This window comes from Danio rerio, chromosome 19 (assembly GCF_049306965.1).
Source record: "Danio rerio strain Tuebingen ecotype United States chromosome 19, GRCz12tu, whole genome shotgun sequence".
In the NCBI taxonomy this organism is placed as follows: Eukaryota; Metazoa; Chordata; class Actinopteri; order Cypriniformes; family Danionidae; genus Danio; species Danio rerio.
The window spans coordinates 38,959,717-38,974,507 of NC_133194.1; the positions used below are offsets into that span (position 1 = coordinate 38,959,717).

The following is a 14,791-nucleotide window of genomic DNA, read 5'->3' on the forward strand; positions in this document are numbered from 1 at the left end:
CTCATCCAGGTACTAACCAGGCACAACCCTGCTTAGCTTCAGATGGTGACCATGTGAGCTGCAGTAAGCTAGCTTACAGGCAATTCCAGATAAATGCCAGATAAAAGATAGACAATGAGCAGTGTACTTCAGTTCGCCTGAAAACCAAAATGCTAGGCACTCACCACTGAGATGATCCTTCTGTGCCGGTTATCTCCAGTACATCATAGTCTTCTTCCAATTGAAAGTCGGAGAAGACCAGAGCGATGGTGTCTCCTGGTTCGGCTAGGATGGTCCAGGTGCAGTCTGCGTTGTTGTTGTACTCCTGGGGGTAATTTGGACTGGTAATAACACCGCTTTGACCCCGTAAAGTGCCACCACAACCATCATCCGCTGTAAAGAGAGACAAAAATAACTGATTAAATCAATTTCATTGGTCGTCTGCAAGAGAAATGGATGAAATTAGGAAAATGATGAGATGTCGTGACACACAATGGCGGTCTTGAGGTTCCGGGCTACCCTTGCAGGCCAGTGATGCAACACACTGTAACATGGGGGTAATTAATTGAGAGCTATGTAAAATTCAGTTAATTATTTGTAGTCGAAACCTGTTCTGCTTCTTAAAAGTGTGTTAAGGAGACGATTATATAACAAATAGGCACTTAAAGGCTGCTGTGGTAATTGAGCCCCTTGGCTCTCTCAACCTTCCTTAGTGAATCAAATGCGATCTCTCTATTTTTCACTGTCTTGATGCTCAGACTTTCTTCCTGACAGCGAGTCCGTGAGGTGAAGCCAGCTGAGGGTGAAGGCGAAGCAACAGGCCCACTGACTTCACTCCCCCTCTGTTTTTCACTACACGTATCTCCCCTGAGAAAAGGAAGAAATCAAAACTTTTTGACATGAAGAAAAGTTGAGTCTGGATACCTGACCTCCTTTTCAGAAAGTCTATTCCCCGACATCACCTAAAGAGGTATTGTCTCTCGCATGACTTACATAAAACGAATTTTAAAAAGTTTAAAGACAAGCAGGCTGCAGATATAAACTGTTTTGTAGCTGCAATGCAAGTTATTTATCTGTCAGAGATTCAGAAAATGTACAGGTAAACAGAGACAACAAGGTATTAAGAACTTAGGTAGAAATCACCTTAATCATTAGGTGAAGAAATCTGAGCTGCTTAACTGCAGCGCTGGTACAGTATTTGGTCATCTCAGTTAAGCTTAATCAGGGAAGTGTAATATGTTATGCTTGACAGGGATAGAAGTACAATGTGTGCAGGCAAATGTTCTGCTGATGAAACATCTTGCCCAAAAAGCTCATGCGCTTTTTAAAGTCGCAAGATTCAAAATATCATGTTATCTCAGATCTTTATGAAGAGTAAGTCTGTTTCTTAAGGCTTATTTCTGTATTTTGACTTATTATTATCCTTACCAGAATAATGATTTGAGTGTAAAACATAATGTTTCAGATTTACATAATGGACTACCAATTATATATGTGTGTAGGAGTTAGTTACATGGAAATGAAAAACTACAAATATCACCATATAAGATTCAATAACATATTACTTACACAGACACACCTGGAGGAAACCAACATGAACACAGGGAGATCAAGGAAACTCAACACAGAAATGCCAACTGACCCGGCCAGGACTCGCACCAGAGACCTTCTTGGTGTGAGGCCATCGTGTCACCATACATAAACACTACCTGACAAATGTCTTGTTGCATATCCAAGTTTCAGGAACAGCAAATAATAACTTGACTTCTAGTTGATCACTTGTATCACAAGTGGCTTATATGAAAGAAAAATGCCTATAGACGGCGCTTATTTGACCAAAATAAAATATAATCATGCCTTGATTTTTAATAATTTTATTAGGACAATAAAGGTCAGACTTTGCTTAGGCAAAAGACTTGTCACTTAACAGAAATAATGTACAGTACCTTCATTTTATCCTAGACGAGCTCAATAATGTTCATTTCTGCTGATTGGGTTTGCCAATCCTGGAGCACCTTGACCTGCTTTGCTTTCAGAAACTTTGATGTTGAGGCTGAAGTATAATTAGCGCTATCCTGCTGAAGAGTTTGCCATCTCCTGTGTTTTGTAATGTAATGGGCAGCACAAATGTCTTGATACCTCAGGCTGGTCATCTTGCCATCCACTGGGCAGATCTCTCACACGCCCCCATACTGAATGTAACCCCAAATCCTGATTTTCCTTCACCAAACTTGACTGATTTCTGTGAGAATCTTGGGTCTATGTGGGCTCCAATAGGTCTTCTGCAGTATGTGTGATGATTGAGATGCAGTTCAACAAATTATTCATCAGAAAAATCTACCTTCTGCCACTTTTACAAATTATCAACTAGAAGTCAAGTTACAACTGGGATTGACCACAAGACTTTTGTCAGGTAGTGTGTATATATGTGAAGTTTATTTATAAACTAAAATCGAGAGGATCACGTGAATATGATTTACCACAGCTGGTCCCACATAAGCTAATCAAAATCATCCAATCATATGATTCCTAAGTTACTATAAATAACCACAGTCTTCATTCTACATTGTATGTTTGTCTGGAAGAAACCTTCTTCCTCCCGTTTTCCCCATTTTTTTTTTCTCATATATTAGGCGGCACGGAGGCCCAGTGGTTAGCACTGTTGGTCTAACAGCAAGAGCACCGCTGGCTCTGGTCCTCGCCGGGCCGGTAGGTGTTTCTGTGAGGAGTTTGTATGTTCTCCCTACTGTATGTCCGCGTAGGTTCCCCCCGCTTCTCCGGTTTCCTCCCACCATCCAAAGATATGCATCATATGTAACAGACTAATTAAAACAGGCACTGTCTAGCTCCCTTCTCAAAGTAGTTTACCTTAGCTACTTTAGTTGGGGAGTTTTAGAGATCTATCTTAACCCTGGGCTCGAGGATCCCTTGAGCGCATGGCTCTCTCCCATGACAACATGCCAAACAAGCTTATGATAAATCATCAGCTAAGTGTGAACTCTTGAAATATTTTAATATATATGTAAATTCTTTTGTTGTTGTTGTTGTTGTTGCTTTTAATAAATCTATTGTTTGTAAGTCATTTTGTATGAATAATAACAGCTGCCAAATGATTAAATTTACTGTAAATCTACTAAATGTTTCATACAATCTTTTTAACACATCCCAAATCATATAGTCTGAATGGCAGTGTACTTCTGAACTCTGCTTGAATGTAGAAAAAAAAAATCTGCCCTTTTGTCACACTTACAGTACACATGTGACACACAAAGACATCCCTGCTACATAAAGCCTCCACTTTGATATCTCCAGAAGAATGGTGAATTATGGGTGCACGCCAACTGAATGTGTTGCCTTCCAGGCAAGTAAAGGAGCAAAGAGCCTCAGTGTGAGTGAGTGACTGACTCATAATGATAACTAGGAGACTCTCTGGGGTAAAAGAAGGGTTGAGGGAGAAAGAGAGTGATGGCAGATTTGTTTAGAAGGCGTTGAGTTGGCGTTCATGTGTGTGTGAATTCGAGAGGGAGGAAGGAAAGAAAAAATGAGTCATCACACCTACCTAGCAGGCAGAATTCTCTCTCAGCAACCGAATAAACAAACTATCTGTCAGTGTGTATGTGTGTGTGTGTGTGTGTATAAGCCTCACACAGGTGAAGGAGCCGCTTGTCACTGATGGGTGATGAGTTCTTCTCTGACAGGCCAGCATGGGATTCATTAGCGGTGACTGGCTAATCGCATGATTTCTTTTCTGTGAGTGGAAAACGGCGGGAGGACCGAGGCCCTGTCAGTCTTCCGGCGGATCCGTCACTCTTACATTTCCCCGGAGAGACATAGAGCATATGTGAGAGGAAGCCTCTGAGAGCTCGGGAACAGAGGGATGGAGAGGGAGAAAAGGGGAAAAAAGCACAATGGAGGGAGGACCGGCTATTGGTATTCCAGCCGAGACTTTCCTTCACACTTCAGTAGAACCCGCCGATCACTGGACTTGTCTCTGCCTCTCAGTTTGGCTGTTTGATCTTACCAAGACTGTGTGACTTCATGTCTAAAATGCTAATATTTATAAAAGGCTTCATGAAAAAATTATTTAGTATTTGCAAAAACCTAAAAGCAATACTTGTATTGGGTCAAAAGGAATAGTGTATAGTGTTATAAATGATCAATGAGCAGTCAAAATTCATTATGCAAATAGATGGAAAAAAGACAATGGATTGCAGCTCTTTAGTGTGAATGAATAGATGGATGGATGGAGGGATGCATGATTGAATGAAAGAATGAATGAATGAATCAATCAATCAATGAATCAATTAATTAATCGATCAATCAATTAAAAATGTGTGTTTTTTAAAGATATTTAAATCTCCAGTTTATTTTAGGTCAGTTTGGTCTCTTTTAAAATAATTCTCTAGCTTTTATTCTGAAATTAAACATTAAACTGACCAGAAGAGACAGCAAAGTATATTATAAATTATTAGTATTTTAATATTTTTAAACATCACGTCAGTCATAGTAAGTCATTGAATTGAAAAAAAACTTATTATAAAAGAAAAATACAAACTGTATATATTGTAATCAAGTTTGCTTAAGTTGAATCAAAATACTTCATAATAATAAAGCTTTTGATGTATTTTGGATTTAATAAAAGCACGTCTGGCGAACAGAAGACTTCTTTCAAAAACACCAACAAAATGATTTTGACTCCAAACAATTAGGGATGTAATGATTCACTCAACTCACCATGAGATACTATTCGCAATACTATTGGTCACGATACAATTTTGTCACGATTTGTTTAACAAAATTATTTGAGAATTAGGATTTTTTTTTTCTCAAATGCTGCACTTTTTTTCCTTTTCTGCCATAACTAAATTGCAATTTTAAAACAATTTCCAAATAAAAAAAGAAGACAAACTAAAGAAAACTCTTTAATATAAAAAGAGTAAAACTGTAATAAGCAAACATTTTAAAAGATGTATAAACTAATTTGGAAAAAAAGGAACAATCAATACCTGGTTCCGGTCCACAGGGTTTGTTTGCCTATAACAACTTTTTGCATTTAGACGTCTGTGACAGTTGTTTTTCACTGTGCTGACAGTTTATGTGCATCATATTCATTGTTCTGTCAGTGTGAGTAAACATCTTTTTGCAGTTTTTGCACACAGTTTGTGTTTTGTGTGGTATTTTAATCTGTGCTAATGTGAAGGTAAAGCGAGTTTGCGGCTGTTAACACAGCGCCCTCTTCTGTTCAAATGTATCATGTATCGCGATTTGTTCGACATTTCTACCGATTTAAATCATCGGTAAATCATATATATATATATATATATATATATATATATATATATATATATATATATATATATATATATATATATATATATATATATATATATATATATATATATATATACACACACACACACACACACACACATATATATATATACATATATATATATATACACATATATATTATACATTTATTATTTTATATTATATTTTATTATTCGGAAATATGAAAATGGGAAAGTAGGTAGCACAATCGCTATATTAAAGAGTGATTATATATTAAAGAATCTTCTTTAGTTAGTATTATTCTTTTTTTTTTTTTTAGCTATGCCAGAAAATATTTTATTTTGTAAAAAAAAAAGTGGTGGTTTGAGCCTCGGCTGAGTCAGTTGGTATTTCTGTGTGGAGTTTGCATGTTCTCCCCGTGTTTGCGTGGGTTTCCTCCAGGTGCTTCGGTTTGCCTAAAAAATTGTCCGTAGTGTATGTATGTGAATGAGTGTGTATGGATGCTCCCAAGTGATGGGTAGCAGAGGGAAGGGCATCCTCTGTATAAAACATGTGCTGGATAAGTAGGCGGTCCATTCTGCTGTGGCGACCCCAGATTAATAGAGGGACTAAGCCGAAAGGAAAATGAATGAATGAACAAAATATGAAACTGACCCATCATCGTCTGACAAGTGCTATCACCTAACACTCCTCTCTCTCAGGTTATAACATCCCATAGTTTGTACCATTATAAAACATTGCACTAGTGGAATGAACAATACTTAAATACACATGCAAATAATTCATCATTGTATGTCAAAAAACATCGCTGTATAAATAAAAGCACCCACATTTATCTCATAACACTGGCCTCTTTCCTGACATCAACTGAACGGACCAGGATTTTAGATTTTAGTCAATCAAGTTTTCTTAATAAGCTCAAGCGCTCCTTTGAACTGCCCGAGGAAGTGACTTGTTCAATTGGCTTGGATAAATGGATGATGTGTGATGCATAAAGATCTAAGCTCCTACAAAAGATGCTCTGCCAGTGTTTCATGTCTCTTCATACCGCCTTCCTCGGGCAGTGCGGCTGCCATGGTAACAGTGTGCAGTGCCACCATAAGACCTGAGCGCCAACACCGACAGAGAACCAGAGCAGGGGAAAAAGGAGGAGAGGAAGCAGATTTTGGAGGGAGAAGAGATCTGACCACTTTTCACTTCTCTCTCATCTTCTCTAATCAACTTGCTCAGTAGGCCTTGCTATTGATTCAGAAGATCCAGATTTGATTTTCATTCACAAGAACTCAGTTTGTTTCAATTCGATTTGATCATTGATTCAATTCAGTGACTTTATTACATAATAGTCAGAATTATTAGTCCTCCTGAATTCTTACCTCCATATATTTTTTACCCAATATCTGTTTATTTATTTATTTTTTTATATTTTTTGGGGGGTTTTCACCTTTAATGTGTAGGACAGTAGAGATTATTGACAGGAAAGCATGGGAGGCAGAGAGAGGGGAAGGATCAGCATAGGACCGCAAGGCGGGAACCAAACTTGGGTAACCGCGAGCACCGGAGTGTATATGTCGACGCACTAACCACTATACCACTGGTGCCGACTACCTAATTTCTGTTTAAGTGTTAGTAACTCATTTTTAATAACTGATTTCTTTTATCTTTTCCATAATGACAGTACATGATATTTTACTAGAAATTGTTCAAGATACTGGTATTCACTGGTAATAATCATAATTCTGCTAGCCCTGGTCTCCAAAAAAGTGCACATTTCTACTGACCCCAATGTTAAAATGGCCAACTTTACAGCAGAAGAAAAAGTTTACAGCCTAGTACAAAGAAAGATGTTGGTGTATATAGCTAATATTATACTTCATCAACTATATTCACACTTCGTCAACTGTGAGTGAATGATTTTTTTCTATAACTCATCCATTTCATATATATTAAGTAATATTAAGTCTGCATAATCAAGGGTGTGGCTACTTGAGTGACAGTTAAGTCTCACTGGACGCCATGTCACCTTAGCTGATTCCGGCTGATTAGCTGCTGAACTCAACACATACAGTTGAAGTCAGAACCATTAGCCCCTCTGAATTATTACACCCCCCCACCCCCCCCCTGATTATTTTTCCCCGATTTCTGTTTAACAGAGAGATTTTTTCAACACATTTCTAAAAATAATAGTTTTAACTCATTTCTAAAAACTGATTTATTTTATCTTTGTCATGATGACAGCAAATGATAGTTTACTAGATAATTTTCAAAACACTTCAATACAGTTGAAAGTGACATTTAAAGGCTTAACTAGGTAAATTAGGTTAACTAGGCAGGTCAGGGTAATTAGGCAAGTTATTTGATAACGATGGTTTATTCTGTGGACTGTCGGGAAAAAAATGCTTAAAGGGGCTAATAATTTTGTCCTTAAAATGGTGTTTAAAAAAATTAAAACTGCTTTTATTGTAGCCAAAATAAAACAAATAAGACTTTTTCCGGAAGAAAAAAAATATTATCAGACATACTGTGAAAATTTCCTTGCTCTGTTAAACATCATTTGGGAAATTAAAAAAATAAAATAAATTCAAAGGGGGGCTAATCATTCTGACTTCAACTGTACATTGTATTCTTGTTTTGTTTCAATTGGTTTTACACAGTTAGTCCTTTTGGAATTATTTCCTACAATTATCAAATAATATGGCATGCTGTGTGCACTTAATTGTGCTCACAAATCATTCAAGAGGCCTCCATTTCCTAGCAAGTTCAACTTTTATACACTTAATGCCATCTCTATAAATGTATTTGTTTTATTTAAGATCATTTATCATTTATATTTTTCTTTACACCTGTAATGCACTCCAGAATCTGACAGATTGATTAGCTGTAGGCTACTAAAACACTTGTCTGAAATGTTGTCATACAGTGGTATGCCTGGATTTCATAAACAGCCCTGCATTTACTAACACAGACTATATTTTAAGTGTTTAGAAGACATTTGCATTTTCCTTATTTAGTGAAATGTCATATGAACAATGCTTAGTGGCTCAATGTATTACATTACATGTAGTACACAAATGAGTCACAGGTAATGATGTATTAACAGTTTCTCCCAAAGAAAAACTAGTCTAAGCAAAATGCTAGCAGGCATCTGTACTCCACTCACTCTTTGCCTCTTTGCCGTTTTTTTGCCCCCAGTATCCCCAATTGGTACGATGATGCACAAACAAAATGGCACTAGTTGGCCAAGCAGGTTTGTAGCATCATTTGCGCTCTTCAGAAACCTATGGGTGACGTCACGGATACTACGTCCATATTATTTACAGTCTACGAGCAAATCATTGTACAATGTTTGTTTGTTCTGTTGTTTTAAAACTGCTTTTATTCTAGCAAAAATAAAACAAATAATAAAATATTATAGGAAACAATGTAAAAAAAATATTGCTCTGTCAAATATATTTGGGAAACATTTGAAAAAAATATATATATCAATAAAGTCACAGGACTTTATATTGCACTTGGGGAGCCACAACCCACATTTACAAAAACATCTGAAATATAGAAAAAAAAAAAAAAAAACTCATGACATTTTAGAATTAATTTAAAATCGAACACTTTTTTTCAAAACGTTTTTTTTTCACTCAGCCTTTGTGCTCAGGGTGCCATAGAGGGATGTAGGTCATGGCAGCAGCCCACCAGTTGGACATTTTCAATGCAGTATTCTGAATGTAACCCTACAGTGAGAGTGAATGAGCGGGTTGAGCGGGATTCAGAAAAGCTTACAGGCCAGAGATCTGAATATATTCATATTCATACAGTATGTATTCATTTGGGAAGATATTTATTAATGTATATCAATAATGCAGGCATATGAGCATATTAGATCAAATATTTATAATATGCTCTAAGAGAAATGATAAATAAGGCAGTGTGGACGTAGAAGAGGCCTGAAAGATTTCCACTAATGAGGACAGAGAGGCTTCTGGAGGCTTTCTGACACAGTGAGACTCCTTTAAAAGAAATGACCGACCTAATGCCACCTTCTGGCCACCCAGAACCTCAGGCTGAGAGGAATTGTCTGCTGTAGGCGACTGCAGCGTTTTATTTGCTGTTTTCTGTGCATGTAGAACTTTGGTATTTATAAATGCAGTAGAAGTTTATTAGCCCTCTTGTAAAACTATCATTCTTTTCCCCTAAATATTCCAAATATTTCCCTAGTCAGTGATGTTTTTAACAAAGCAAGGAATGTTTTAGCATTTCCCATCACACTGTTTTTCATCTGTAAAAGGTCTTGTTTTCTTAAGTTATTTAAATATATAAACCTAATAAACCTAGCCTTTAAAAAAATCACTTTGACTACATCAAAACTAGCAGCTTTTTTTTACTGTCATCATGACCAAGACAAAAAATATATTATTATAAATGAGTTATTAAAATGAACCTTTAAATATATTGAATACTTATCTTCTTAATCTATAAAATATGATAAACAATCATACATAAACAGAAACTGTTATCATTTTGAATTTGAATGAAACCAATAAGTAATAAAATGGTTTATGAGCTAATATAAGTAAATAAATAAAACTGAATGACTTTTAATCCATTTTAATGTATTTAGGCATGATGGAATGAATTAGCAAAATTCATCAAATACAATATAAACTATACAATATACAAAATAACCATTTTTTACTCCCGTTATTTCATTAAATTCCATATGTACATACTCTACCAGTCAAAAATTTAGGGTCTTTTTTATGCTTTTTTATTTTTTTAAAAATTATTCTGTTCATCAAAGCGGCATAAAAAAGTTAAGTTGTTAAAATACTTATTTATTTATTACTTATTGTATGTAGTTTCCAATAAAATTATTAATCCAGCCATTATTGCTTTTATTACTATTACCAATAATAATAATAATTATTATTATTATAATAATTATTATTATTATTATTATTATTATTATTATTATCATTATTATTATTATTATTATTATTACTATAATAATAATAATAATAATAATAATAAGAATAATAATAATAACAACAACAACAATAATCTCTGAAGAGTGATGAAGCTGAAAATATACCATCAAAATCCCTAGAATAAACCAAATTAAATTAAAAAGTACTTTTAAACAGTTATTTTATAGTGCAATAACATTTCACAATTTTACAATTTGTACTGTATTTTTGATGAATTAAAAGCTACCTTGTTAAGCAGGATTTAATCTTTTTAAAACAATTAAAAATCGCACTGACTCTTAATAAATCCAAACTACAAAATTACTTGCAAAAATACAATAGGAACTATCAAAAGTATAAACAAAAAACCGTCATTTCTTACTCAATGACACTACAGCACCACAGCAATGAAGCAGACACATTGTCAACATCTGGCAGGAAAAAGTGGAGTGGTGTAAGGATGAGAATCATAAAGGGACAAGAAGAACAAAAAGTGTACAATGTGAAAAAGAAGCCCGAGGGAAGGATGGCCGCCAGTGAGGGATAGTGGAGCTTCAGCACTGGCATGAGGGGGTCTTCTTCTGGCATTGGGTGTCTGAGCATGTGTGCCTTTACGTGGGCTTCCTGTCCCCCAGCCCGGGCACAGATGGCCCTGGTTCATACTGGCCTGCGAAAAAGACGCTCACACTCGATCTGGAGACCACAGCCACTCGCATATGTCTAATACATTATACATGCTATTATCTGTGGAGTACTTTGAATTGTTTTATTGACTGTGAGACCGGTGTATGTTTTTACAAGAGCACTCATGCATGTACAGAGCTCATTAATGCATATTTATGAGCCTCTCCTTTGAGTGTAACTGACTCAACTAAATATGTAAGCATTTCATATCTGCTGACTATTCGGTTAGCCCCTCCCCTCGAAAGCAGATGAGCCAATGGTATCTTTAGGTTTCACCACAGAGAAAGAGATTAGAAGACTTCGGTTTAATAGTGCTTATGCTACAAAAGTGATAAAACAATGCACTTGTGGTTCTAAGCAATGGAATTGATTTATTTCATTAAAACAGAGCAAAGCAAAGCAAAGCAAAGCAAAGCAAAGCAAAGCAAAACAAAACAAAACAAAACAGTGGTCCGTTCTTTGTACATGGAATACTTGGTTAGGTGGATTTGGTTATTGACGATTTGACACGATCCAGGATCGTTTCGTTCTTCAAAACTGATCTGAGAGTTGTTGTCATGGCAACAGTTCGGGTAGCTGAAACCTGGTTGGGAGCAGGTTCAATTCATATAAACAGGATTAGATTCAAGCAAACATAATACAGAAAGTATGTACCAAATTCTGATATTTTCTTACAGTAGTAGTTATATACACTTGGGAAAATAGCACATATTTTTTTTAACTATATGTATAAAGCTATAGTTATTTATAAAATAAATAAAGTTCTCATTACAAAGTGCTTAGACTAGTTCTTTAAACCAATTAAAAAAACGGCTAAAATAATACTACTATAATAAGTAAAATCCGCTCTAACTGTAAAACTAAATAAATTGCTCTTGACACATGAAAGGGTCAAGCATGCAGCCCACAAGGTGTAAGTTATTGCGTATCATACTTAAAAAAACGTTTACTACTAATTTTATGTAATTTAGCTCACATGGATAATTGAATATTAATCAGATGATGTCATAACGCTGCTGTGCTGTCAGCCAATCGTTGCATTGCTGATCAAGATTTCGAGGATCGATAGATCAGTCCTTCACAACACACACAGCGATCTCAGATCAGTTCATCCAGACATTTTAATCTGAACTTGTTTGAAGAACCAAATTAGCCAGAGATCAGTTATCCGGATTAAAAGATCCAGGATTTGCCAATTCATCCTAGATCATTTAAGCGAGCTACGAAGAACTGACCCCAGAACAGAACAATAAGATATTAAACAAAACAAAACAAAACAAAACAAAATAAATCAAAGCAAAGTAAAAGCAAAAGCAAAGCAAAAATAAATTAAATGAAACCAAAGTAACAAAACAAAACTAAAACAATAAACAAAAGAAATGAAAACAAAGTAAAATAAAACAAAACAATGAAATGAAACTAAAGAAACAAAACTAAACTAAATAAAATGAAACAAAACTAAATAAAACAAAATAAAAAGAAAAACAAAATGAAACAAAGTGAAACAAAACAAAACGAAATGAAAAAAACCAAAGAAACAAAACAAAAGTAAGTTGAACTAAACCAAAGAAATTAAATGAAATCAAAGAAACAAAAACAAAACAAAATTAAATAAAACAAAACGGAACAACAAAACAAAATGAAAAAAGTGAAACAAAACAATTAAAAATAAATTCAAAAGAAAAAGAAATTTAGTGTCATTCAAAACTAAAGAAACAAAAAAGGAAATTTAATGAAACAAAACAAACAAAACAAAACAGTAAAACAAACTAAATAAATTTAATGAAATCAAAGATACTAAACAAAATAAAATGAAAATAAACACAATTAATTGAAATGAAAAACAAAACGAAACAAAGTGAAGCAAAACAGAAAAAAGAAAAAAATCAAAACAAATTATTATTATTAATTAATAATACCTAAATTATTATCATTTTTCAATTTTGTTTCATTTTTCACCAAAGACAGCAACAAATACAAAAACATGCTTATAAGCACTTGAAGGTGAGTAAGTATAGATAGCATTTTCATTGCTGGGTGAACTCCCTCTTTAATATTTGGCCCGGAACTGTCAGGATGTTTATAAAGCATTATGACGAAAAGCATTTGGATATTGTTTCCCCTTAGGCAACAGCTTACAGGCTAACACGTGACCTCGCTGTCTCACACAAGACGTCTGTGTGGCTTTCACATGTCGGCAGGTATCAGCTCAGGGGCTCTACTGTGTCTCATCTAGGAAAAACAGAACTGTGCATCCAACCTGCTACTAAATGCTGGGGTATCTGTCAGCCCTGATAAAGACACTCTTTAACCTTTTCCTGAGCTTCTCTTAAGGATCCTAAATCCCACATGATTCAACCAGAGGACCCAAACTCACCTCGGCAGTAGGGCAGAGGGAAGTCCCAGGCAGCGGTGCCGGATGATGTGGCCAGGCAGGAGAGCACGGTGTGGCCCTCCAGAACATATCCCTGGTTGCAGCTGTAGCGGATCTTGTCCCCGATGTTGAAGGTGGATCCCTGCTGCATGCCGTTGAGCAGCTGGCCTGGATTTCCACATGTGTAGCTTGGAAGAGCTAAAATGAAGTGACAGAGAAAAAATTATTATTTATTAAGTAATTGAAACAGATTTTTAATACATTGCATTTACAAAAAGTTATACATACACACACACGTCAAAATTATTGGCCCCCCTTTAATTTATTTTATTATTATTTTCATAATTTTCCAAATTATATTTAACAGAGCAAGGACATTTTTACACTATTTGCAATAATATTTTTTCTTCTGGAAAAAAGTCTTACTTGTTTTATTTCAGCTAGAATAAAAGTAAAAAAAAAAAAACATTTTATAGTCAGTACTAGTATCTTGAAAAATATCTAGTGAAATATCATCTACTGTCATCATAAAAAAGATGAAATAAATCAGTTATTATATTTATAAATGTGTTAAAAAATCTTTTTGTAAAAAAATGGGGGGAAAATAAACAGGGAGGGCTAAAAATGCAGGATGGCTAATAATTCTGACCTCAATTTTGTTTTATTTATCTCCAACTGAAACATTTTACAATATATCAAGTCACCAATTTCAACAAATAAATAAATACTGAATAGTTCAGAACAATTGATCTATTAATTGTTGACCTTAATATTGCAAGATGTTTTGTGTAACTGTTAAGTCAATTCCATGTCAATTATCGGAATTTCTCAGCCATTTTCGCTGTTCTCTGAAAACTCCTGTAAATACCCGAATCACTGAAACTTCTACAGCAATTTACAGGGCTGTTAACTACCGAAAATGAGGATTTTCAAGCAATGCTAACAAAAAGAAAATGTTTTAGCATAAATAAAACAGTAGAATGAATGAGGGAAAAAATAAATGACTGACAATTCAATAGAACCATTTAATGATTACAGATTACACATAATGAGTATACAATTTAAATAGTGACGTCTCAAATGTAAACATTGACAATTGAGTCAAACTCCCCACAAAATGCCAACTGGCTCAGCCAGGGCTCGAACCAGCAACCTTCTTGCTGTGAGGAGACAGTGCTAACCACTGAGCCACCATACCACCCCCCAAAATGAACATACATGCATATATATATATATGCAAGTAGTTCTGGTCACTTTTAATCACAGTTTGAAATAAATGCACTGGCCTTAAACATTTGTGCTAACTACAGTAACTCAGTGACAGATGTTGGAGTCTTCAACAATGTACACCTCACAAGGGTGTACACTTAACCAACAAATATGCTCAAAACTTCATGCGAAGAAGTAGCTTACACATGTTACTATGAGCTATTAGATATGCCCTTGTCGTTTACATGCACACATTAAAGTGAGACCTACGTAATGAAAATTTAGACAAACATTG

At 35.1% G+C, this 14,791-nt stretch overlaps 1 protein-coding gene across 2 annotated transcripts in view; it reads right to left on the reverse strand.

The window, feature by feature from the left end:
* Positions 1 to 14,791, reverse strand: part of csmd2 (CUB and Sushi multiple domains 2) — a 560,701-nt gene that overhangs the window by 388,511 nt on the left and 157,399 nt on the right. For both annotated transcript variants that reach the window (XM_688741.11, XM_073931822.1), the window contains exons 4-5: positions 13,291 to 13,485; positions 165 to 372 (exon numbers count right to left, since the gene is read on the reverse strand). In XM_688741.11, the coding sequence (XP_693833.6) occupies positions 165 to 372; positions 13,291 to 13,485 (403 nt within the window). The remainder of the gene's footprint in view (positions 1 to 164; positions 373 to 13,290; positions 13,486 to 14,791) is intronic.